Source organism: Asparagus officinalis, chromosome 4 (assembly GCF_001876935.1).
Source record: "Asparagus officinalis chromosome 4, Aspof.V1, whole genome shotgun sequence".
Lineage (NCBI taxonomy): Eukaryota > Viridiplantae > Streptophyta > Magnoliopsida > Asparagales > Asparagaceae > Asparagus > Asparagus officinalis.
The window spans coordinates 62,109,190-62,136,396 of record NC_033797.1 but is presented as its reverse complement, the minus strand read 5'-3'; the positions used below and the strand labels follow the sequence as shown (position 1 = coordinate 62,136,396).

Genomic DNA, 27,207 nt, shown 5'->3' with positions numbered 1-27,207 from the left:
TGTTTGCTACAACTATAGATTTCAAATTCTAAAACTTGTAATGCTACAATTTGAATTTAAACCAAACAAAATATTACAAATTATATTATTTGTTATCCTACATTATTGATGAACCAAATAACATTTTAGAAATCTCAACCCATGTTAAAAAAACCCATGGATTTCAAATCCCATATTAAAACCCAAATCATAAAATTTCAGGATTTGAAACAAACACCCAGTAAGTGAACTTCCAGGAACTGTTCGTTGGTGAGGTAGTGGAGTCTAATTGAAGGCAAGTTGCTTGATGAGCCTTACGAATGCATTTTGTTTGGTGACACGATGTCATGTCCTACGACGACTCAATCCATTTGCCACCCGAAAGCAGCTGGGATAAGACCGCACCAATGTTTCTTTCTCCTCAACTACGATTTCTATAATCATTACATAGCAATTCCTTTTATCTTTCTGCAGTAGTGCAGATGGCTTCACATAAACGCATCATGAATCCTACATTAACACCAACTTCTGTAATATTACCACTGGTTGCTCTTGCAAATTCTCTTCAGAATCCATGATTTAGTAACATCCAACTTTCCGCAAACTCTGTTGTGACCATTGTTTCTCCTTCGAAGATAAATATGCATCATAGAGTACAAGAACCAGCGAGTACAGCAGTACGACCAAAGTTCAGTGTTCAATGGAGTCAAACGTGAATGGGTTTGTGGAGCTGCCACATTATTTGGCATGCGCCACAAAACTTCGACTCAAATTTCACAAGTAGACTACAGAAAACAATAACTAACATTAGTGATAACACAACAACAGATGCATCTCAATTCCTTCCTTGCTCTCCCTTGATTGATGACTACTCATAGCTCATCCTGTGATGGAGTATAGGAATCAAATTCAGATATTGAAGACGAGATAGACAAACTGAAATAAGACGAGGAATGTCGATGAAAAGAGATTCAGAACTTACATGATAATCATCCATATAATCATGGTGACGCTGCATGCAAGCGTTTGAAAGTTAGTAATCTATATATCATGCTGCATTCTACAATATGTTTTCGTTTGATGGTAATAGTAACACATTCTACGTTAAAGGACCGTATGATGGCTGAAAACCAGTCCGTCAGTGTTCAGGAATTCAGTGACCCTCAATAGGTTGGGGATTGGGATCCTCTACTAATGAAAATCTCCTAATATCTCCTAATAAGGAGATCCTATCCTTTCATTTTCATCATGGCCTTTCATTTTCCCACCCATCCTTGTGGGCCCCCCTCCCAACTCTTCACAATTCTCATTAGGAAATATTAGTTATTAGTATATTAGTAGAGGAGGGGGGAGGGGGGGGGAGGGAACCTGACAAAAGCTATGAAGTGGCTTACTTTGCAAGGATAGAAAACCCACCAGAAAAAGCCAATCTTACTATATTTTACTAATAGTTGGTTCTTATTTTATGTCAGCAATAACCACCTAGCTTTCCTATTGTTAAGACTTCCCTCAACAGAGGAACCTAGACGTCTGACGCCATAATTTCATTCTTGTTTAAATAGTTCGGGAATCTCATTCTTGTTTCTTCTTTTTTCTAATGAAATGATCAGAGTAGATACTACCCTTCCAAGGTTTTTGGCAACATGACCTTCATAACTTGAATGGTCAATGGCCAAAGGTCAAGGTTCAAACAAATAAAACATATCAATCCTCTCTACAAAAGCGCATAATTTGATTTTGATAACTAAGTAATAAAAAAACAGACGGAAAATTAAGGATTTGGCATAAACATAAACAAAAAAGAAAATAATTATGCAAGTTGAAATTTTATGAAATCAGAGTAAGGACATTGGGGATTACGGATGTTACAAAGTGTTTAGTTTTTCATCCTGCTAAGAATTCTGAGAAATGTGACGCAATGGAGTGAAAAGGTGAGGAAAATAAGTAGGCAGAATAAAAGCATACCCTTCTATATTTCTCTCTATAACGCTCCTTATCACGATAACGCCGGTCATGGCCCTTCTCTCTTCTTCTTCGTTCACCTTCCTCCCTTGCCCGTTGAGCTTCCTGTGCAAAAATCACCAGTTAATACCACCTAACACCTGCTTAGTATCAGTATCAGTCAGAAGCAAAGTATATATCTACTGGATGGACAGAATTAAAATTGGTTTGTCTTTGTTGAACCCAGGCTTTCGTATAAAGAGAGAGATAGTAGCTATCAGATCAATTTCATTGTTGGAATTCAGTTCAATTTAATTCAGACAACTGCTATTCCCTGTAACCAAATTTCATCTTTCTTATCTCAATGAGTTTCAAGAAAGAGGGTGCGGTTTAATTTGACTTTTCCATGTAGAGCCCCCAAAATCAAGGCTGGATTGTTATCCTTTATCGCCTTGGTCGAGAAGAATTTGGAGGCCAACTCCCTACATTGGATGAGTTTAAATCGCACAATAATGATGGTAGTGCTATTCTCAGTCAGCTGGTCTTCCAGATTTTATGAGGAGATCCACTTTCCTATCATGGCTATGGCTAATGCATTGAGTTGAACCAGGCCAATGGTTTTCAAGAGTTCAGTCGTGTGATATATGGAATATTCTCAAATCTATACTACTATATTAAAATTCTAGTGGGGGTATCCAACTTTTAAAAATGTCCTTCATCCCTCCTTTGTATAGTTCTTTTCTTAAGGGCAAAATTGTCATTTTGCCCAAACTTACAGCCATTATTAATTTAGTGGTTTAAAATGCTATTCTTTCTCCTTTTCTTTCCTGCTCTTACCCATACATTTGAGATGGGAGTACACTTTACAGAATTGATGTGATCATAACAACCTAAATATGATACTTGGTAATAGAAAACTAACTCTCTTTAGAAGGGGTTATTTAAATATTGCTCCCTCAAATCTTCAATAATTGTATATTACTTACTCAAATCTTTGAAATTATTCATAAGTCCCTTAGATCAGAAGTAGTGCAATTTGGTTCCTCAATGACTAAACCAACCCTCATCAAATTTTCTTTTGAAGGGTTATATGCAATTTGGTTACCTTTTCAAAATAAAATAAAATTTGACACTCAGATACCTTAAATGTTTGCATCTTTTGTAACTTCAGTACCGCAAATGTTTGCACCTTTATTTTTCTTGAGACTTTGTAAAAAGATTATTGATTCCATTTCTACATCTATCATAGATCTACCATATTGATGTATTAATTATTTTTTGACGTATTCTATTTTTAATTAGAGTTTGAATGCACTATTTTGTTTTCTAAAGTAATTTTAATTATTGCACATGCATTGCTAGTTCTGTAACACTAGTTTGTAGAATGCTCCTTGCTAGCTTGGCAGGACATGACAATTATGAATCTTAAGCAAATTAAGGCCCACATATAATCCACACCTCTTCTTCTTTAGCTCGTCTAATCTTTTCTGCTTCCTCAAAGGCCTCTTTCTCAACCTGAATGATTGAACAGAATAAACAACTAACTTATTAGATGATGAATCATAATGAAGATTAACAGCAACAGCTACAGAAGTATTTGCCTCATGCTCACCTCTCTATTTCTCAGTACAGTTTCTTCCGCAACCTGCTTGGCATATGCTGGATCATCACATATTAGAATGTTGTCAAAGATTGAACCAGCCTTCACCTGTTTATATTAAATAATTAAATTTCATGTTCATTTAGATGAAATAAAATATAGTTATCAAAGCAATCTATTAGACATATTTACCTGCCATACTTCAATGCCCACATATTTCAATGGTTTCAGAACATATAGATCAGGATCATCTTCAAACTCTGTCAAAAATAGAAGAGGTAAGTTGGTGTGGCAGACTTTTTAACATAGATTTTTCACTGGGCCCAGTTAGGAAAGGTTGTAGCGAGAAATAAGACTACAGCAAAAAAACTATCAGCTAGGATTAATATACATGGGTACGTGTGTGTGTGTGAATATAGGTGTGAATGCGTGTCTCTATGTACACATGTATGTTATGGAACTTCTCTACTGATAATGGAATCAACCATTTCTACAGAAGCATTGCCATGTACAAAATTGAGATTTTGATAACCCTCAGAACATGGCTATTTCGTAAAAGAGGCAATATGCAAATTAAAATTCTAGGCCTACCATGGGTTAGCCAACTACATTCTTAGCCACAATAAAAATTTTCATCTAGTCCTTATGTGGAAAAAAATGTATTCCCAAGCCCACTCATAAATATACTGTGGCAACTCAAAGTTCTTAACGAATGCGATTGACTGACCTGGATTGTCAATCCATGGGATCCTCCATTTTCCCTTATAGTTTGGGTTCTTGATCCTCTGTAATTCATTCATTTAATATATAAGAAAATGAATAGAACTTTTAATGGATTTATAAAGAATAGAATTCATAAGTTTGAACAAACCTTGCGCTTCCATGTCCCTTTATATGCTGGATTCGGCACCTTTGGCGGTCTCCAGATGCCATCTTCGTCCTCATCCCATGAAGCAGGCTGATTAAAAAAAAGACACTCAGCTCTCATATTATTGAAAAGGATGCCAGTTGATGATGTATAAAGTCAGCATTTGAGGTTTCCCACGGAGAGGGAGGGAGGGAGGGAAGGAGGGAGGGAGGGAGAATTACTTGAAACTAAACCATGTATCCGAGAAATATAATTCAGAACAGGAACAACATAACTATTCGTCAATAACGCAACTATGTCCGTGTATTTCAAGGAATTGGCTTACCTTTTTAGCCTTTGGGTCAGGAATTTCAGCCGGGATCGAGTCATATCCCTGCAGTAGATAGGCATAATAAGAACCAGATCATGCAAGCTGTGAAGAAAAAACATTAATTGAAAGTTCGTTAAAAATACCTCAGGTTTAACATCATTAGGATCATCAATGTACTCCCGATCATCCCAATCCTTAGGCTGTTAACATACAAAACAACATTCACGCAAGGTTTACATAGACAACTAGCATAGTGATTGCATAATTAAAAGCTCCAACCTTTTTGGCATTGACATCTTTAATCTTTCGAGGGGGAAGAATATCCCAGTCAGTATACATGCTCCCAGATTCTCTTTCACGGTTATCAACCAGTAAACTGTAAGTGGCATCAGGCCTAAGGATAAATGTGTATACATGCATTAGTTTGTCTGTCTCACATTGAAGGTCTTTCTTGAGAGGATAGTTCTGTCCTTGGTACGAAACTATGAGATGCAGCTTCTTCGTCTGTGTACCACATATATCAGGTCCAAACATTAAACTGCATGGCAGCAATTGTGAACAGTCAACAGGCATAACCAAATCGAACAGAAGAAAACATTCAAGTAGGAAAAGAGAATAATAACGACAGAAGAAATTTAGAATTGCTTTCTGTATATTCTTTCCCTTGCAAAACCTTGAACAGAGAAAAGATCTCCCAAAGAAGCATGTTACACGCGCGCGCATATAGAACAACACAATGAATACACACTCCCAGCCGGCCCCTACATGTTCTTTCATCTTACAAAGCCTTTATAGAACTTACTAGCCCAAAGAAGTATGTTCACGCACACACTCACAAGACATGTTTAAGAAATCATGTTAAGGCCTACAAATTTCGGAAGACATGCCAAAATGCTCAGAGTCATTTTGTAGAACAATATACTTAGCAAATGATTTACTATAAGAACGCTTAGTTATCATTTTGGAACAACGTTGGTAGATCCATTCTGGCTTAAATCTGTTATGGTATGATTATCCAATGATGTAAAAACATAATTACAGAAAATTCTTGGTTACTTGTAGTGGAGCCGCATGTTGCCCTAATTACAATGCAAAACCAAAAAAAAAAAGACACGTGATATATTGGAATTTTTTGTGAGCATAGTTGTCCTCTAAATCATGTGATGGAAGTTGCTTGCTTTGAGGAAATTTCTTGAAAAGCTAACAGTAGGCATCATTATGCTCGTTACTAAGCTTGTTAAAAAAGACAAGATAGACCAGAAGCCTTTCCGCTCAGAGTGTGAATTCATCACGAGAGCAAGAATTAGGCCAAGAATTAGGATCCATTCTGTAAAAACAAAACTTCAAAAGGAGCAAACAAAACACTTCTAAAATTTCGCGTAGAACCGAGAATGAAGTTTTCAAATGGCAAAAGTTACAAGACACCTTAGAATATATGGCTAACATCAGCAACACCGACATTTTTATCATAATGTTGACTGATTTTTATTGTAATGAGTACATAAAGTACATAAAGAATGGTTGTCATCCAACGCTTTGATGATTTAGTTCCAAACAGTAGATTACAAGTCCAAATCATGCTGTTGGAGTAGCATCTAGTTGGACGTGCACTACTTCAACTACAAGAAATCAAACACATCCTACAAATTGCTTCCTGAACTGCTGAATAGTTGAGCAAGGATAACACAAATAGCTGACAACTTAGTAATGGGGAACAATGCAAGGGCTTTGATCTGGAACCGAGAAAACAAGAAAGTTACCACGTTGAATAGTGCAGGGGTTACTGTTCGGCCATGAACAGTACTCCACCTTTTTGGTTTTTAGGTTTTCTTTTGATATTTTTGAATGATGGTAATCTTTTGTTAAGAGGATAAATGACTAAGATGTTTGAGGAGTGAATTTTGGTTGAAGGATATTATAATTAGAGGGCTAGGATAAAAGAAAGGCCTCACACCCTGACACTTCACATGTCAAAATTTTAGCACTTCACATGCTAAGAAAGATTTCACATCTCAATAAATTTTCTTTTCATTAATCAGTAGTCTAATTTCTCATGGAGGATTACAACCTTGTTTATAGAGAAAAACTAAACCTAGAAAGTAAATCAAATCCTAACCAAATCGTAATAAAAAGGAAGAAAAAAATAAAATCTCTAACAAAATAAGTCTTAAAGATCCTAATAATCCAAAATCTAATCCTAAGGTGATCTTTACCTAAAATTGGAGATTACATTAAATATTACTGAAATAACAAAGATACCAATAAATCTATAAAATTCCTGATCAAGGGCTAACAATCGTCTTGCATCACTTAGTAGAGCAGCACTACATATGAAATGTTGCCTCACTAGCAGAGTTGTAGCTAGCACTTCTAGTTTCGGGTGACGCATGACTGATTTATTTAAGGCGTTCTGCCAAAGATTCTTGAACCTCTCAGTTAAAAAAAGAAAAGGTGTCAGATGCATAATGCAAGTGAAAGATGTGAGCAATTCAGATAAAAGCAAGTTTCCTGAATGGAGAAGATTCTTGAACGACATAGGTTTTTTGTCAAAGAATATCTAGCAGTAAGAATATTAGAAGTTAAGGTTGCGGGGCAGATGAAAATTGTTCAAGACCTCTTTTAAATTGACAAACATTATTAGGGCACACCATTGCCTTTAGAAAACGTAACTAGGATACCCAAACTAGAAGTTGAAAATTATTCTACGCCCACATATATTCACAGATACTAGGTAATAAATAGCTAACGAGCCTAATATGTGTAATCACGACAACTCTGTAAGTCATCAGCTATTCTGAATGGCAAGGTCTTCACATTGGATAATCTAAAACAAGTGTGATTAACGAGTATTATGTTGTATGCACTTCTTCAAATATAAAAATCATGTGTTTCTAGCTATGTTAACTGGGTACTTCTATTATGGAGCTATACACATACCCGATATGTGTCATACCCGTACCCTGTACCCAACACTTCTTGAACACTCCTTAAATATATGCATATATTTCCTTAAATATGTGCATATATTTATGCAGACCTGCACTCAATAATACAATACATGTTTAATCTAAAACACTTGTCATACACTTCTTGGATATATATCCTACACTACACATCCCTTGTTTGTAACTTGTTAGATAAGGATCAAGTGCATTTTAGCCTTAAGGGCTACGACTTCAATTGGTTATTTACATATATAGCTCAGAACTATGATTATATCTCATGAGTTTCAGTTGTGTCCTGAACCCGCAGCCATACCTGTACTCACACCGTACCCGTGCAACTTAGGTCTCTAGCTATTGGTTGAATAATTTAGTGTTTAGAAGAAAGGAAGCTATGAGGATCGTTAGGGTTAGTAAATTTGTTTGTGCTGTGTCAGGAAGCAGGACATCATGAAATCCTTGCCTGCTTGAAGCTAGAAACAAATAATTTTACAGTTGCCCTTTGGAAAAACGTAATTGCAAAATCTAAACTGAATATGCTAGTATATTATATCTCCATATAACTATTAATAATTCTTAAATACTGGGGAATCAATAACTGGACCCTAATACATATGATGTCCACTTCACCACTTTATTTCATTCAGCTATTCTGAATTGAAAGCTCTGGACTCTGGATAAGATCTCAAAAGAAGGAAATCAGATTAATTAGAACTAGGTGGCATGCATGCTTGTGTGGTTCTAATAAAGTACTTAAGAGTATACCAGAAAGGAAGCGTGGAGTGATCAAACCTTTGCTACTAGAAGGGACTAGGGAGAAAAATAATCAGCATATGACTTATAGATGTACAACACATGGATAGGAGAGAGAACCAAAGGAATTACGACAAAAACTAAACCCAGAGATATCACTTGGTACTTTATTATCAATTGTATGTGAAGAGGCAGCTTGCAAATGAAGGAGAGAAAGAAGTTATGAATCCGAACAGTTAGGTGGAGAAATCAGCAGTTGGATAGAAGGCAGTTCTTCTTTCTTTCTCTTGTGGGTTTTGAGATAAAACTCACACAGCACTACATGTCCCATTTATAATAGTTGTCCCCAGATTTCTTTATGGAATGCAGAAAAGGACTTTCACTTTCATCTGTAGAGATTTTATTCTACAAGTCCTAAGTATACCATCCAAGGATAGAAGGCAAAGGGTAAGTCAAAGTTTGGGAAAGAACAGGTAACAGTAATAAAAAAAACTCAATAGAGTAAAATCTATATCTCATAACTTAGCGAACCAATATAAATGACCGACCTGTATGGAGTATCACCGCCGAATTTTTTCTGATTGACATAACCAGACATAAGCTTAAGGTAACCACCACCACATTCAATGTCTTGCTCGAATTTTATAGAATACTGGACAACCAATGTCCTGTCTTTGTTAGTGAATTCTGGAATTTTTGCAGAAATTGAAAAGTGCTTTGCATCTGGATATGTCTGGATGCCTGAGAATAATTTGCAGATGCAACCAGTTTAGTATTCAGTCAGCCAATGGACCAGCAGCAAAAGTAGAAACCCTTAACATGCGAAGCTAAGAATCCTTTTCTGAGAATCAAGATAAAGAAACATAGAAAAATGAAGCAGTTACAAATTGTATCGTGCCTTTGTCATCTGGATCCCCAGGCCATTTTCCTGCTGTATGCTTGAATGATCCAGCTTTTCCCTCACTCCTTTTCCAGTCTGACTTAACCCAGCGGCTCTGCCAACCATCTTTTGTGGAAGAGAGACAGATCAAAATTAGTGTGATGAAAAAAAGGATTCTTCAAGTCAGAAGACCACACTGAACAAGAGAACAAATCTGACATAGTGACTACAATAAACAAACAGACATACCGCATTATAAGAGACAGGAAGGTTAGAAAATGGACTATACGAGCATAAACCAAATTGGTGTTATAATAATAGGGCCTTAAAATGAACCAGTTCAAACCATTTTTTTCACATACTACAACAACAATGAAGCCTTTATCCCAAAATTTTGGGTCGGCTCATATCACTATTAACATCTCTCTCTATACTAATAGGTTTTTAAGCATATGGTCAATATCATACATTTTGTAGTAGATTCTGAAAACATTTCTCACAGATCACACAGGCCACAAATTTATTACTCCACATGCTTATTCCTTTATGGTTGCAGTGCTCAGACCACTGACAAGAATCCCCACCTTTTTTAATTAATATTAAATAAGACCGTCAAATCTTTTTTCAGCAGATATCTATCCCATTTTCACCCTGTAACTGTTCTAATTTCCAAACAAATTAAATGAGAAAATGAATCCTCCAATAGTTAAAGACTTCCGCACAATGCTCCAAATAATGGAAGGATAATATGAACTACACTATGATTCCTAACTAAGTTTGTACCATTTCGAACAAAAGTGAGGGTTCCTTTCTCTTGAATTGCTATAAAAAATGATGAGTCATCAAGGACCCCATACTTCAGTTTCAGGTAGTACAAAAGTAGTTTAGAGATTGTAGTCTAGTTATCACTTCTCATGATTGAACTAACCGGCCACCAACACTAAATAGTTATAACCCCAATTTCTTTCTACAGTTTAGCCACCAGTTCGTAATACTCTGTACATCCAAAACACTCATTGGTTGCTACATCTACTGGGAATCAGGAATTTATACCAATAAACAGCTATTCACGGTGACTTTCCATTTCATTTTCCATTCAGTGAACAGCATATTCATCACATCTTCTAATAAACTTACCTCTATTTTTGGTAAGCGGATAGCTTCCTCGACCTAACAACCCTATTGATGAGATAAATGTTTCCAGTTTCACAACTAAAGGCATTCTGACACGAGCCGTAATAACTAGACCCACAACCCCTAAACTACTGAGTTGCTAGAAACAAAAGTCTGGGATCCTTGATGACTCAAATTCTGATAGCAGCTCATCAGACTCCACACTTTTGCTTGTAGCAGTACAAAAATAGTCTAGAAATTGTAGTGCAGTTAATATTATCCAACTCACATGTTTCAGGCCATCATCATTTGCCAAACTGGGGGCAAAGGCGCATATAAATAAATTTCCACAAGAGGAAAAACGAACATCGTACCAGAGAAACCACTGATCAAAAGTAGAAAATCTAAGAAAAAGGGCAAAAGAGTCACTCTCCTATCTTACTGCTTAAATAAGTCCACGAATTCAACTGGATCACTCGCTATTATTATTCAAAGATGAATCCATCAGATCCTACAGCTATCGTCATCACAATTCCTATTACAGCTGATAAATTCACTCCATATCCGATTAAAACAAGAAATTTGAAGTCACAAAGAGAGAGAGAGAGAGAGTTGACCTTCGAATCGCTCTTCGAAGATGATCTCGGAGCTGGAGAATCTGAGGAGAAGAGCGAGGGAGAGTATAATAAGCTCAAATTTGTGCTTAAATTTGAAGTGGGACTGAGAAACCCTAACAGCTTCCGCCATTGTTTCCGGCCGTCGAGATTAAAGCGGAGACCCAGGAACACTTCATTTTATAGATGGGAAATTCATTTAAACGCCATCCGATGTAGAGGAAAACTTCAGTTCTGCCACAGGACGGTCACCGTTGACTTCGGTTCAACAATAGAGATAGAAATAATGAGGGGGGTAGTAATTTGTTTTAAGCTGTGAACTTGTTGTGCTCTGATACCACTTGCGGTGCGTCGAGGAACCAAACCAAACACTAAGAGAGAAGGCAACTCAAATCAAACACTAACGGCACAAACTCAAACACAAAGTTTAACGTGGTTCGGCAAATTGCCTACGTCCACGAGACGAGAAGGGGAAGGGTTTTCACTATAGAGAAAGAGAGTACAAAATATAGATTACAAAGATCACTCAAACTAACCTCTCAAACAAAACCATCAAACAATTTGCTCAGAAAAGAACTCTTTTTTCTGTGCTCAAAACTCTCCTTCAAGCTACCCCAAAATCGAAGCAGGTCCAGACCCGACTCGCGGTCGACCGCCGCACCCATCACGATCGACTGGATCCAACGACCGAAACCAAAAAAACGCTATAGGGTTTTGTCGGTCTACCGTCACGCCACTTGCGGTCGACCGCGAAAAGTCCAGAGACTTTCTCTATGCTGTGCACGTTCGCAGTCAACCGCAGTACACTCGCGGTCGACCGTGCAGCATTTAAAATGTTCTCTGCTTTAAAAATTCCGAACTTCGACGCTATGTGGCGAGTTCTACACTCGGTGAGTGAGTGGGATGGAATCGAATCGGGGGTAATTCTGTAGTTTTTCTGAAAGGAAGGGTCACTTTGTATTCTAGTTGTTGTCACCACTTTCAAACACGGCGTGCTCCTCTCTTGTGGACTTTTCTGCTGTACTTGGGAGATGATGACGGCACATTAATGACGTGTTGAACGTCCCTTCCACCAATCACTATTTTACACGTGTGCTGATTAACACAAATTTACCTTCTTCCTTTTTCCCGCCTTCCTTTTCTTCTTCAGACTCTACATACATCCAAATGAATTCCAAAAAAAGAAAAAAAAAGGAAAGAAAGTCCTCCATCGATCAGCGTTTCTTTAGGCAGAGAAACAGATGACTATGAAAATTTATAATATAATGAGGACGGAACTTAAATTTCTTATATAAATACGTAATGATTCGTGTTTTTTATATCTTGGTACGATGAACTGCTTTCGTTGATATTGCAAGTTCAGCGGCACTGCAAACAAAACAATTAAATGAAACACCAACCCCAGTCATTCTTGCTAATTAGTCTTCTTTTTTTTTCTGATAAATAATCTAATTTTCTAGAATCATACCGCCTACTTTGCAAAATAACGCATCTTCCATCTTCAACACGCTACAAAGAGTTTTCTCACAATAACATTTTCTTGACGGCAAGCAATATATTCCCTGCGACAAGGCTGCAACTATCAACACAGCACAAATCAATACAAGGAGCACACATCAACAACAATTTTTTTTTATCAATAGTTGCTTATATAAATAGAGCAAAAACACTATAAAACCTATATATATGTATTGTTCAGCTCATAGATGCCGTGTATTTATATTTGAGGTAAGCTTTGATGAACTGTTCCAAGTCTCCATCCATTACGGAAGCAATATCTGATGTCTCACAGCCCGTTCGAAGATCCTTGACGAGTTTGTACGGATGGAATACGTAGTTCCGTATTTGCTGCCCCCACTCAGCCTTCACCGCATCTCCGCGTATCTGCTTTATTTCGGATGCACGCTGCTCCTCAGCTATAACGAGCAGCTTGCCTTTTAATCGACTCAGGGCTTTGATCCTGTTGGCTAGTTGAGATCTCTCCTCTGAATTATAGTCAAAGAAGCGGGTCGGAGATTAGGACATCAAATATATTGATGAAAATTTAATTTTGCTTTAGATTAATCATGAATTGAAATCTAGCTAAATCCATCATTCAAAGAGTTCAAATCTAGTCAGAAATAACAATTTTTGGGCATTTCAGCAGTTTCAAGTTCAACTAATGACATTTTTTGGCTCAATAAGAGGGAGGAAATGCTATAAGATTTCTAGCTGATAAGAGAAAGATCCACCAAGAAGGCTGAAACCTCTCATTGCATGGCACTATGAGAATTCTAACGCATGTATCAAGAGATCACATTGGTAAGGTTTATGCTTACTAATAAACCATGGGAACTTGTAGTGGCAGGGTTTTTTAGATGGCATCAAAGCAACCCAGGTTCAATTCTCACCGGCCATAAATTTAATGCTGATTTATAAAAAATAAATTGATACCGCGTCACTCCACATTTTGGCCCATAAAAGGGCGCTCAACATGCAGGGGGCAAGGGCATGTAAGAGTATAAAATTATAACTCTCAACTCTCACTACAACTTCGGAGTTCTGGTATGGTGGCTGGGACTTTAAAAGCAAGTAACTTCCAAACAGCTAAAGCTGTTACAGCAGTTCTGGTGTAGAATTCATATGCATTTTCATAACAGTAAAGCATAACAAGGTTCACAGCATGAAACAAGAAAGTTTCACCTCTAACTTTATAAATAAACGTTTTCTTTGTTGTTTCAATAACATTTAGCTATTTTTATGAATTTGGAGACTTAAACCAGTCAGGAGAGGCAAACCTGTACAACGAACTGCAATCCCAGTGGGGATGTGAACTATTCGGACAGCTGTTTCCACCTTGTTGACATTCTGCCCTCCTTTTCCCCCTGCTCTTGAATAGCTTATCTCTAGATCATCGTCAGGTATTTCAACGTCAGTAGAATCTTCAGGAAGAAGAGGCATTACCTCAACACCAGAAAAACTTGTCTGCAATTGCGAATGCAAAAATTTTCAATCATTTCTGTCATTTTTCTTGATCAAGAAAACTCTGAATTAAGAAAAAAGCATAGACGATAAATAGCAATGATGAGAAATTGGATCTATGCCTAAATTGAACCCAAAAAAAGTGAAGCTAACAGCTGCATGACAGCTAGGAAGTAGGCAATGATTTCATAAAGACACAGAAGGCGAAAGATAGTAGTAACTAGTAACCTTGACACTGGATAACAAACTTCAGTTACCTTAAATCTGAAATGAGTAATGATGCAGAACAAAATTAGAATTATAGTTTTGGAAAGTTAGGAATTGGTTTATGCAAACCAACTAGAGTTAGGAATCTGTTTTCTATTTCCTTTTTTAGGTAGAATAGTATAAATAGGTTGATTTGTTTAATTGTAAGACAGGAAGTTATTCAGAATTCAACCAATATATTACATTGTTTTCTCGTGTTCAAAATCCTCTTTGTGGATTCGAAGTTTCTCGACCGGCGTTCTCCGTCAATTGGTATCAGAGCCAGAGGTTTCTTCTTCACTTCATCCTCCCTAACGTTTGGGACGACGAATTGAGAGAAATCACCCTTGATTCAAACCCTTTCCTGCCCTTTTAAGTTCAGCCCTAACTACAAAAAAAAAAAAAACTCTCATCATGCCAGGAAGTGGCGAATTTGTCACAAGGATCGAGTTCGAAGATCTAAAAACGCAAATTGATGACAAGTTTGCTACCCACGAGAAGAATTTGGATAAACGTTTCGATGATTTATTCAAACGTTTTGATCGTTATACTATTATCGACAAAGAAGCCGGCAAACAGGTCCAAGATGGAAGCTCCAACATGCCTGCATCAATTCCTTTTTCCACACCAGAAATAGTCTACTCAACATCGCCTCTTCGTACAACTACCCAAAGTACACCCTCTTTCAATCTTTCTGCAGTTCCAGGTGAAGTTTCACACTTGTTTTCGGGTTCTCATCGTCCCACTCAGTACCTTCACAATCCTTATCAAAATATTACTCTTCATCAAAATCAATCACAAATTAGTTCTTTTCTTGATCCTAACAATCGAGAGAATGACATGATTGAGGAAAATTGGTACCAGAATCAGTTGGACACTACAAGACTCCAACAGGCTTTGAGACAACATAATGGACAAGGTCATTATGGATCAATTGCTGAGTACAAACTTAGAGCGGATATTCCATCTTTTGCTGGAGGTTTCAATACAGAGGAATTTCTTGATTGGGTTAATGAAGTGGAAAGATTTTTCGAGTTTATGGACATACCAGAGGAAACAAAGGTGAAGTTGGTTGCTTACAAACTTAAAGGTGGTGCATCTGCATGGTGGCATAGCTTATCCGTTCAAAGGTTTAAAGAAAATCGACCACCAATTCGCAAGTGGGAGAGTATGCGTATTTTGATGGAAACCAAGTTCTTGCCTAAAGATTGGCGACAATAATTATTTCTCAAACTGCAGAATTGTCGACAGGGTGCTCGTTCTATTGAAGTTTATGTGACTGAATTTTATACACTCCTTGCTCGCAATGAAATCCAAGAATCACCTGCACAGTTGATTGCTCGCTTTATTGGAGGGCTTAATTTTCCTATCAAGTCCCAGATGTTGGTTGCAACTCACACAATGGAGGATACAATAGAGATGGCTTGTCGTATTGAGAGTAATTTGCGTCACCCATCCTATACCAACAAATCCAACACCCGCTACTACCACCAATCTTCAACATCAGATAACCATCAATTGCCTTCACAACCTCACCATACTACACAACTATACCCTGCATTTAATTCATCTCTACGATTTCGTCCTAATTTTCGCTCACCATATCCTAATACTTCAGCATCACATTCATCCATTCCTATATCATCTTCCAATGCCCAACCACAAGTACCTGCTCAACAATCTTCATCAAATCCTACCAATCAAGCCCGACCACCTAAATCAACCAAGGACTATGCACGATATAGAGGTGATAAATGCTACAGATGTTTGGAAACAGGTCATTATGCTAATGAATGTCCAAAACGTCGAGGCATTAATGCTTACGCAGGTCCAGCTGAGTTTACAGGTGATGAGGAACCTTCTTATGATGATTATCAACATGAGCATACTGAGGAGGAGAATGGTTATGAACTTCATGAAGTTGAAGGTGAACCGTTAGTGGCTATTTGCAGACCATTGTTCCTGACAAAACCAACCCTTTCACAACGCCACAATATCTTTCAGTCTAAGTGTTTCATTGGAGGTAAGGTTTGTGATGTAATCATTGATGGAGGCAGTTCTGAAAATATTATTTCTGTTAAGGCAGTTGCGGCATTAAAATTACCAGTTACTCCACATCTGATCCCGTATTCTATTGGGTGGATACAGAAAGAGTATTCTACAAGGGTTACTAAGCAATGTGAAGTCACATTCTCTTTTGGAAAATATATAGACAAGGTTCTGTGTGATGTTCTTGATATGGATGTTACACATTTGCTGCTTGGTCGACCATGGCAATATGACATCAAGGCGGTACATAATTGCTTTGCCAACACCTACACTTTTTTCAAAGATGGTGTTAATTTCATTTTGACACCTTCACGCTCTTCTAGTGTTAGTGTTCTTGAAAGTGACAAACAAACTCTCTTTATGGTCAATACTATTCTACATACTATGCATAAGACACACACTTTGAATTCTCATGAAGAGTTAAAACCAGATGTTGAGATTCCAGATAAGGTTAAACCTTTACTAGAGGAGTTTGATAAATTAGCACCAGATGAATTACCAAATTCTTTACCACCACTGAGGGATATTCAACATCATATTGATTTTATTCCAGGAGCTTCATTACCCAATGATGCTCATTACAGGTTGAATCCAAAGGAGAACGAAATTTTACAAGGTCAAGTCCAGGATTTGTTACAGAAGGGTTTGATTCGTCATAGCAAAAGTCCTTGTGCTTGTCCTTCCTTTCTAGTGAAAATAAGAGATAATGGATGGCGAATGTGCATTGATTGTCATGCAGTGAATAAGATCACTATTCCATATCGCTTTCCAATTCCGCGTATTGATGATATGCTTGATATGCTTGTTGGTTCTACTGTGTTTACCAAGCTTGATCTTCGTAGCGGATATCATCAAATTAGAATCAAGCCAGGAGATGAATGGAAAACTGCGTTCAAGACCAGTGAAGGACTTTATGAATGGCTCGTCATGCCTTTTGGCCTTTCAAATGCTCCTAGCACCTTTATGCGTCTCATGAATCAGGTTTTACAACCTTTCCTTGGAAAATTTGTTGTGGTTTATTTTGATGACATTCTTATCTTTAGTCACAGCGTTGAAGACCATCTTTCACATCTTTGGCAAGTATTCAAAGTGCTCAGTGACAATGCCTTATATGTGAATTTAAAGAAGTGCTCATTCATGACAAATCAGGTTCTTTTCTTGGGTTATGTAATATCAGACAGAGGTATACTTGTTGATGACTCAAAGGTAAAAGCAATCAGAGAATGGCCAACTCCTACCTCAGTTAAGGATATTCGCAGCTTTCATGGATTGGCTACTTTCTATCGTCGTTTTGTGAGAAACTTTAGCTTCATTGTTGTTCCCCTTACAGATTGCTTAAAGAATACAAAGTTTGCGTGGACTGAAGAAGCATATAAGAGTTTTAATCTTCTCAAAGATAAACTTTGCTCAACCCCAGTCCTTGCATTACCAAATTTTAGTAAAGTCTTTGAGATAGATTGTGATGCTTCAGTTGTGGGTATTGGCGCGGTTCTTTCTCAAGAAGGTCATCCAGTAGCATATTATAACGAGAAAAATCCAGAGGCGAGAAAAAAGTGGTCAACTTATGAACTTGAGTTATTTGCAGTGATTCAGGCTCTCAAACAGTGGCATACATATTTGATACACCGCGAGTTCATTCTTCACACTGATCACCATGCTTTGAAATTTCTTCAGTCGTCTTCCAAGGTTAATCGTATGCATGATCGCTGGAAAGATACATTGAACAAATACACTTTCTCCATCAAACACAAATCTAGAAAACTCAACAAAGTTGCGGATGCCTTAAGCCGGCGTGATGCTTTACTTGTTACAGTTCGTAGTGATATTTCTGCATTTGATTACTTGAAAGATTTATACGTGGATGATATAGATTTTTCAGATTTGTGGTCTAAGTGCTCTTCACAACAGACAGGGACCAATGATTTTCTCATACATGATGGTTTTCTTTTCAAAGGAAATCGTTTGTGCATTCCTCAAGGATCTTTAAGAGAGCACATTATACGTGAACTACATGGAGGTGGACTTGGTGGCCATGTTGGTCGTGATAAGACTATTGCTTTGGTGGAAGAAAGATATTATTGGCCCTCTTTGAAACGTGATGTTGAGAAGCTTGTTAAACGATGCTTTACATGTCAACAAGCCAAGGGCCATTCTCAAAATACAGGTCTCTATACACCTTTGCCGATACCAGATGCTCCTTGGGTTGATGTATCTATGGATTTTATATTGGGTCTCCCAAGAACCCAACGTGGTGTTGATTCAGTTATGGTTGTTGTTGATCGTTATTCAAAGATGTCACATTTTGTTCCTTGCAAAAAAACATCAGATGCCACCAACATTGCTACTTTGTTCTTCAAAGAGATTGTACGTCTTCATGGGGTTCCTAAGTCTATTACTTCAGATAGACACAACATTCTTGAGTTATTTTTGGAAGACTCTATGGATGCGCCTTGGAACTTCATTAAAATTCAATAGCACTTGTCACCCTCAGACTGATGGACAAACTGAAGTTGTTAACCGTTCTTTGGGAAATTTAATACGTTGCTTATACGGAGAGAAACCCAAACAATGGGATCTTATGCTACCTCAGGCCGAATTTGCTTTCAACACCACTGTGAATCGTTCTATAGGGAAGTCACCATTCCAGATTGTATATTCAAAAGTACCTAATCATGTTCTTGATCTTGTTGTGCTTCCAAAGATCCCAGGCTTAAATGAATCAGCTGATGCCATGATTGAAAGTGTTTCTAAATTACATGCTGAGGTGAAGAAAAATTTGGAAGTGTCCAACTCCAAATATAAGGAAGATGCAGATAAACACAGGCGAGTCAAGACGTATGAAGTTGACGATCTTGTTATGGTTCACTTGCGTAAAGAAAGATTTCCGACAAGCACTTATAACAAGACAAAGATGAAAAAGTATGGCCCATTTAAAGTTCTCCAAAGGATCAATGCCAATGCATATGTAATTGATTTGCCTCCAGAGTTTGCCATATCAAGGACTTTCAACATCAAGGACATATTCCCATTTTATCCCGAAGATGACATCTCAATTCCAGTAATGAACTCGGGGTCGAGTTCTTTCGAAGAAGGAGGGAACTGATGCAGAACAAAATTAGAATTATAGTTTTGGAAAGTTAGGAATTGGTTTATGCAAACCAACTAGAGTTAGGAATCTGTTTTCTATTTCCTTTTTTAGGTAGAATAGTATAAATAGGTTGATTTGTTTAATTGTAAGACAGGAAGTTATTCAGAATTCAACCAATATATTACATTGTTTTCTTGTGTTCAAAATCCTCTTCGTGGATTCGAAGTTTCTCGACCGGCGTTCTCCGTCAAGTAACCACACTATACAAGACATTACACTGAGTTTGGTTGTATATAGTGCCACGGAGAAGAACAAAAGCTTCTGGGAGAGAAAGTAATTCCTATTAACTACCAAAACATTCAGATTATTTCAACAGTTAGCTTTGAATATCTCATTTCTTTTTCTTTGTTTGTAAGTTTTGAACTATATATACATAGCATTCAAATTTTTCCATGAAATACTGACAGTTAATCTGAAAACCTTTAACAATAAAAACAACTTTCACATTATCTGCCCTTTATAAAATGTCAGCCAACAAGTGTAATAACGAAAGAGCAAGTCCAGTAAACTTCACGTCTTCGTCTTTTGGTAGGATAAAACAGAACATGTTACAGAAATGAAACTAATGAGAACCAGCATAAACAATAAACACAATTCTTTCTGCAGAATTTCATTGCCAATACTAAGAGCATGGAGGATTCTTTATAAACAAGGAGAAATGGTTACCTGTCGAAGACCTTTTGAATTGAAGGGAGACTGGCGAACAATTCGGTGAGTTCCTTTCTCCCCCGAGAGATATCCATAAGCAAAGCGCCCTTCTATTTCAATAGTAGCTGACTTTATTCCAGCTTCTTCTCCCAAAGATTTCTCAACCACTTTTGTCTTGTAACGTTGCTTCTCCCCCCATCTTACATACATACGTAGAAGCATGTCAGCCCAATCCTGCACTGAAGTTTAAGGAAAGAGTAAAACAAGGGTGTATAGAACCGAAGGGATAATATGTGAAAAATTCTGACATGGAAATAAGGCAGATAGATTTCATTTGGAAAGGATAGAGTCAAGAGAGATAAATGTTTGATTTGGGTATTTACGCATTGACATGTTTAATGGCCTATAAGTTAATTCTAATAAAGAGTTGAAACTTAAAATAGTAAGGTTCTATATGCAACAAATTCATTTCAAGAATATACAGTCATTCCATGCAAGTTAGTTTGTTAATCCTAGTGCCAAATTTGGGTGCACAGGAAAAACATCTTCAGGTAATCATGAACCCTCATTAGTCAATATCATATTATGATCATTCAGCTTGCTCTAGTTAAATTGTAGGCAAAACTTCAATGGAGATCCTAATGTATTGGCCAAATCTCATTTTGGTCCTTAATGTTTGGAAGTCATCAATTGGGGGTCCCTAACTTCACCTCTATCGTCAGTCTAGGTCCTTTATACAAACTTCCGTTAAATCTTAATGACGTGGCAAGGACATGGCCCCGCCATGTCAGCAAAAAAATTAGTGAAATTCTAAGTGGTTCAATACAAACTTGTAATTTCACTAACTTTTTTGGTTATGTGGCAGGACAAACTTAGGCTTTCACTATTTTTTTTCTGACATGGCAAATCACGTTGTTACCACATCAGCAAGATTTAACAGAAGTTCGTAAAAAGGACTTTAAGTTGATGACAGAGGCAATGTTAACCCCCCCCCCCCAAAAAAAAAAAAAAGAAAAAGAAAGAAAAGACGACTTTCAAACATTAAGCACCAAAGGATATTTGGTCGATACATCGGGGGCTTACACTGAATTTGTCCCTAAATTGTAATAACTAGCCAATATCAGACAACACTGGGAACCAAGTAATTCTACATGCAAGCACTCAGAGGGCAATATGGAAAGGGAAAAGAAAGTAAGTAGAACCACTTAGAATTAAATAAAAAGACATGAACTTAGCAAGCATAAGAAACATATCTCATTAGATGTTCAAATTAAAAAAAACAAATTACTACTTAATTCATAATTTTAAGAGTAAACATGATATGAACACCTTCCTAAAATCAAGAAAAGATTATCACAATAATTCAAATTTGAGAAAACAAGCAAATGAATACCTGTGCATCAGTACCCCCAGCACCAGCAGTGATAGTAACAACAGCTCCTTCCTTGTCATAAGGACCAGAAAGAAGCTGAGTTAGCTCAAACCGATCAAGTGCCTTACTCAATTCTCTAATGATTTTAGAAGCCTCTTCAAGAAGTGCAGTATCTATGGAATCCAACTCCTCAGTCAGTTTAACAATTGTTTCAGCTTCTTCAACCTACATCAGGAACATGTTAGCCCTAGCACAAAACTCCCGTAATCAACTATCTGACACATCTGAAAACCAAAGTTACAGAGAAAATTGAAAATTAAAACAGATAACTGGGGATTTATGCACAGTAAATATGCAAAATACTGTTGTTAATTTTAAAAGGAACCATCATATGAGCGGTTTAAGTAAGCACTAGGGATATGAATTCAAAACCTGGGACTTGAACTCAGAGAGCAATTTAATTTTATCTTTGACATCAGTCAAGGCGAGAAGTGTTTCTTGGGCTTTTGAAGGATCGTCCCATAAAGAACTATCTGCAGCTTTCTTCTCAAGTAAAGTTCGATCTGCTTCTAACCGTTCCAAACCGGCAGAACCCGTGATCTCCTCAACATGTTTGGCAGTAGTTTCAACATCCTTTCTCAAGGCATAGAAATCTGTCAACAACTGAACCATAAGAAAAATGACCAAGTTGTACTACGAAACTCTATAAAGTGATTGGAAGAAATTAAGGGGATTGGAGAAAAGATATATGCAGGAAACAAGTCAAAATAGAAAAGTGAAACACAGATGCTACAAACATGCTCCAAACTATAGGAAGGGTGCACAAAACTACAGGCACCAAAAAAAATCGCTGATAAGTGATATTCATGCGTAAAAGAAATCATAGTAAAAGAGAGACTGGCAGAGTTGTTTAAGGATGGGAAATATCTAGTTCTCCAATTAGACTTCCAGTAATTTCCCAGAAGAACTAACGACGGGATACACTGTTCGACCTAATCAAGGTTGTATAACTGATTTCTCTACCATACGATAGGTCATATAAAGTTTCAGCAGAAAGTATGTTTTTAATTCAGGAACTAAAATTAAAAAGGGTCATTACAAATAAATACCCCAAAATTTAACCCATTTTTGAGATGAATACCGTAAAGTTTCAGATACTTATAATTTGATATCTTTCGTTAGCCACCAACAGAAAACTCAAACTCATAGCTGGTATTGATTATGAACAGATGACCCTTTGAATAAATGAATTCCCAGTACAATAACTTTTTAGCTAAAAAAATTTGATTTGTTTAAGCCTGAGCAAAAGAAAAACATATCAACTTGCCAACAGGGAGCAAAAACATGTATCTAATAGTATCCTTGTGTTTTTGTGTTGCACGTTCAAGAAAATAGTTTTAAGAAGTTGACCAGATGCAATCTGTTGATTCTTCTTGTGCATGTACTTAGCTTCGTTAAAGTTCCGCATCCCTATCCTCAATTGATGCCATGGTTGAGCAAAATTCAAAGTCAATTACCAATCCCGCTGTCAGATAGGTTGCCTTTGTAATGATTAGGATATAGGAGCATGTAATATAGTTATCAATCCTACTATGTTTAATCTATTTCCCCTAGACTTTAATTACATGCAGTTATTTAACATATGGGTAAGAAAAGCTAATACATTCTATGTTTTAGTTTGCAAAAAATGTGATAATGATCATTAAATCCACAGATTAGCATACCTTGCATGGCCCATTCAGCGGTTTCAGAACTAAGTCCCGCACTTGATTGGCTTCCAGTGGCTGCAAGCTGAACTGAATTAAGAAAAAGTGAGAGTATTTGAAGAAATTTGCAAGTAGGAAACTGCCAAAACTAGTATATCAATACTAAGTCTATCTGAATTAGTGAGCCCGAAAGAAATTGACACTATTCTCAAACTCAAGAACCACGCAGATTGTAGAAACACAACAATAGTACTAAGAACAAGAAGCATATGAAGAAAATCGTACAAAAAGGAAGCTTGATTTACTGTATCACACAAAATAGTTTTATCGTAAAAGGCGAATAAGATCAGATTTTGCACATAAAAACTGAAAACAATGCCAGAACTATGAGGATAAATGGTAAGGACAGCAAAAGTTCCTTCTAGAGCATTATGTCATTGTCCTTCTACTACGAAGTACAGAAACATCCAGTTTACTTTAGATATTGTTAATGGAATCTAATGGTACTCATTTGAAAGTTTTTGAATCTATAGTGCAACTAATCAACTACGACATTAGAGATGTGAAAAGTAAAAATATATATGAGCCATATAAATATTGCAATATACTTATAAGAACTGAATAGGTCAATACATGAGAACACAGGTTAACTAACTAGTCTTGGAACTTCCTCATATACCAGTACCATGACATCCTTCTTCGTTTCACGCAAATTTTCTGTATGAAACATTGATATGATGCATCTCTATTTTGCACAACTTTAAATTTGGGTTTTGAAGGATTCAAAATATAGAAGCACGGTGTGTGCATTTGAAAGTACGCAATCAGCTCTAATGCCTTACAGATACAACTTATGGTTTGTTGGATTGTGGAAACGGGAAAAAGAAAGGATCCAAATTTTAACATTCAGAAAGAAAATGGACCAGGTACGCCATGTACTTAGAAATAGTTTTCAACAAGCCATGCCATTAAACTCTAAAAAAACCATTTCACTTTTTTTTTCTCAAACAACTAATTATACAATTTTTTAACTTCAAATACATTGAAACTGAATCTAAAGAGAAAATGTTTCAGTATGCCCATGGATTGTTTCTCTTTTACATCATGGCTTGTTTCTCTTTTACGTCCTTCAAACTTTATAGTGCAAGGTTACCTCATCCACTTCCGATCTTCATGCCTATAAGTTAATACCATATCTTTATCATTGATAATGCTAACTACACTAGAAGATGAACATGTGCTAAGCACGGCACCGATGTATGTGCATTACCCAACTACTAATCAAGCTAAATTCCATCTTTTGATTATCCAAAAAAGGTGAAGCTAACATACTTCCTACATATAAAACACAGTTATAATAAGTAGACCATGTCATATACTTGGTCTTGGCTCAGGTATCCTTTTCAATCTGAGTCACCCTAACCAGACGAACCATGTGAAAAAAATAGAGCAAAGAAACAAACCCCATAAAAAAGAAGTGTTGAAGTATTTTGTATGAAAAAAACATTGAAATGCATAATTAGCTTTCTAGCTTCTACATTAGTACTATATACTTTGGAAAAGTTTAAGGGCGCTCAAAAAAAGATTTACAACATACAGTTGTCCGAACTTGCGTACGGAAGAAAGCTACCCCCATCAAAAATCCAAATTTTCTAAACGGCAAATTGCGTATCCAAATTCGTGACATGACCCACTACGTACCGCATGCCCTGTAACTATGCCCTAAGCTCATCCACATAAGTTCCCTAGATCCTAATCCTAAAATCGAAAAAAAACCCCAGAAGATACTTGGGGCATTTTTAGCAATGAAAAAAATAAATACAACTAAATTCACAAGCCAGTGCAAATAACAAAAAAAAGTTACAGCAACCAATTTGCATCAAAGAGCAAAGAATCACAAAACCCATAAAAAAAGGTGAAAACAAAAGAGAAAAAGAGCTCACCAGGGAGTGGAACAGGAGATGGGCTGAATGGGTTTCTTGAGGAGGAGGGGAAGGGGGAGAGAGAATGGTGAGCTGTTCTTGCTGCTGCCGCTGCTGCTGCTCTTGGTTTGGATTTGAGAGTGGAGTTAATGAAGGAGGAGAGTGGTGAGATTTTGATACTGGTGGAGCAGGATAAGGGGGTGCGGTGCAGGGTAAAGGAGGTTGGGGAAAATTGGGGAAGGCACTCCATCGAGGGAGGTGGAGGGATGGAGTGAGAAGAAGCTGATAAGCTCTCAAAACCTCTGCTTCTTTGCCAATTACGGGTCGAATCGGATCGGGTTCGGGTAGAAGTCGTTTCCATTACTAAGAAAATATATTAAATGTTTAAGTTTGGCGTTTTGATTTTAAGTTTGAGGACGTGTTAATATAATATCTAATAAAATATAATTAATATATATTATTATCAATATAATTATTATATTATATTATAATATATTATATTATAGTTAATCTAATATATTAGTAATATTTATTAAATAATATAAATATATAATAATTAAAATATCTTATATAATAATATAATAACATATTAAATACTAACACTTAATATGTTGATAATGTATTATATAATAATAAATAATAACAAAATATAAATAAACTAATAAAAAATTATTGATGATAAATAATAATATAATAATGATATAATAATATACGTACAATAGGGGGATTATAGGAAAACAACCTTCGAAGTTCAATTTACAAAACCACCTTTAAAATGAGTTTCAGTTGCAATCAATCATCTACTTATTTTCTAGTGAATTTTTAACTTGGGCTTGGTTTGGTAAGGGATTTTAGGGGTGGGCAAAAACCGAAAAAAACCGGTTCAACCGAAAAAACCGCCCGAAAAAGCGGGCCGGTTAACCGAACCGGATTAAATGGATGAGAAGAAGGCTCTAAACCGCCCGAACCGGATTAAACCGGTTTGGATCCGGTTTGAACCCCTAAACCGCCCGAAATAACCGACCCGAATTCTCTAATATAAATAGTTAAAAATCCCTAACCCATCTCCATTTCTGTGAACAACCGAATGTGAGTACAATTCTACCGTTCTCTTTGAGCTCCAAACTGAGCGCATGATCCTCTTTCTTTCTTGATTTCTGGTGTTTTCTGTTACTGGTTGCGATTGATGCTTAGCAGATACATGTCAAGTTTCGATCTCGTATTAAATGTTTCTGTGTATATTAATGATAGCTCCATGCATTTTTTTCCTTCCCCATATTAAGTTAGGTTTAGGGTTTAAAGAAATCTGGATGTGAAGAAACTAATTAAGAAGGAGATGATTGCATGTGGAGGATGATATAGGCATTTTAAACGCATAAATTCTCAAATATACTTGTGCTGAAGGAAACACATTTCTCTTTTTTTTTTTGTAGAAACTAATACATTCTTTCGAACCTTTAAACTCAATAGAAACACGCCAAAGCCTCGAACCAAATAAGTACAGTACGCTCCGAGCCGGGCCGACGTTACGAACAAGCACATGGAGACCCCTTTCTCATGGATCCCTCCGATAAAACTGCCAGCTTGGTTCCTTGTAGCATCAACACGTCACTCTGATCATCCTTCGATCTCCCTTCGTCGCACTCCAGAGCCTTCTTGGAGATCGCCCCGTGGATTTCCTCTATAAGCATTAAGAACGCGGTCTCTACGTTGTCTCCGGTTAGCGCTGATGTCTCTGAAAAGAACAGCCCCTGTTCCTCTGCAAACTCCACTGCATCCTCTTTAGAGACAGCCCTTCGACCGGTGAGGTCGGCCTTGTTCCCAATTAGCATGATGACCAAGGAGTTGACTTCAAACTTGCCTAGATTTTTGTGAAATGAAGTTAATTCGGCCCAAAACCGAAACCGATCCGGCCCGAACCGAATTTCGGTTGGACCGAATATTCGGATGAAGGGAAAAAAATCTGGATCTGGATGAGAGTTTTGAGACGAATTTCGGTTGGACCGAATATTCGGATGAAGGGAAAAAAATCTGGATCTGGATGAGAGTTTTGAGAATCCGAAAAATTCGGAGAAGGGAAAAAAATCTGGATCTGGATGAGAGTTTTGAGAATCCGAAAAATTCGGATTGGATGCGGATTGGACTTAAAACCGAT

General features: G+C 37.0%; 3 protein-coding genes across 3 annotated transcripts in view; all 3 read right to left on the bottom strand.

Moving 5' to 3' along the window:
* LOC109838803 (3beta-hydroxysteroid-dehydrogenase/decarboxylase-like) overlaps positions 1–728 on the bottom strand; it is a 28,276-nt gene extending 27,548 nt beyond the window's left edge. Inside the window, 1 exon segment of the mRNA XM_020407227.1 lies at positions 520–728. Coding sequence (XP_020262816.1) covers positions 520–728 — 209 coding nt within the window.
* On the bottom strand, positions 174–11,253 carry LOC109837575 (calreticulin-3-like). The gene is made up of 14 exons (XM_020405879.1): positions 11,004–11,253; positions 9,292–9,399; positions 8,942–9,134; positions 4,978–5,236; positions 4,842–4,898; positions 4,714–4,761; positions 4,392–4,478; positions 4,248–4,305; positions 3,713–3,780; positions 3,533–3,628; positions 3,379–3,435; positions 1,945–2,046; positions 962–991; positions 174–863 (listed from the first exon to the last, which is right to left on the bottom strand). The coding sequence occupies exons 1-14, from the start codon at positions 11,131–11,133 to the stop codon at positions 852–854; spliced, it is 1,305 nt and encodes a 434-aa protein (XP_020261468.1). The 5' UTR covers positions 11,134–11,253; the 3' UTR covers positions 174–851.
* Positions 12,476–26,884, bottom strand: LOC109838802 (peptide chain release factor PrfB1, chloroplastic-like). The gene is made up of 8 exons (XM_020407226.1): positions 26,587–26,884; positions 25,074–25,411; positions 23,149–23,220; positions 21,857–22,087; positions 21,446–21,649; positions 20,071–20,286; positions 13,778–13,964; positions 12,476–12,985 (listed from the first exon to the last, which is right to left on the bottom strand). Exons 1-8 carry the CDS (start codon positions 26,882–26,884, stop codon positions 12,696–12,698), a joined length of 1,836 nt encoding a protein of 611 aa, XP_020262815.1. The 3' UTR covers positions 12,476–12,695.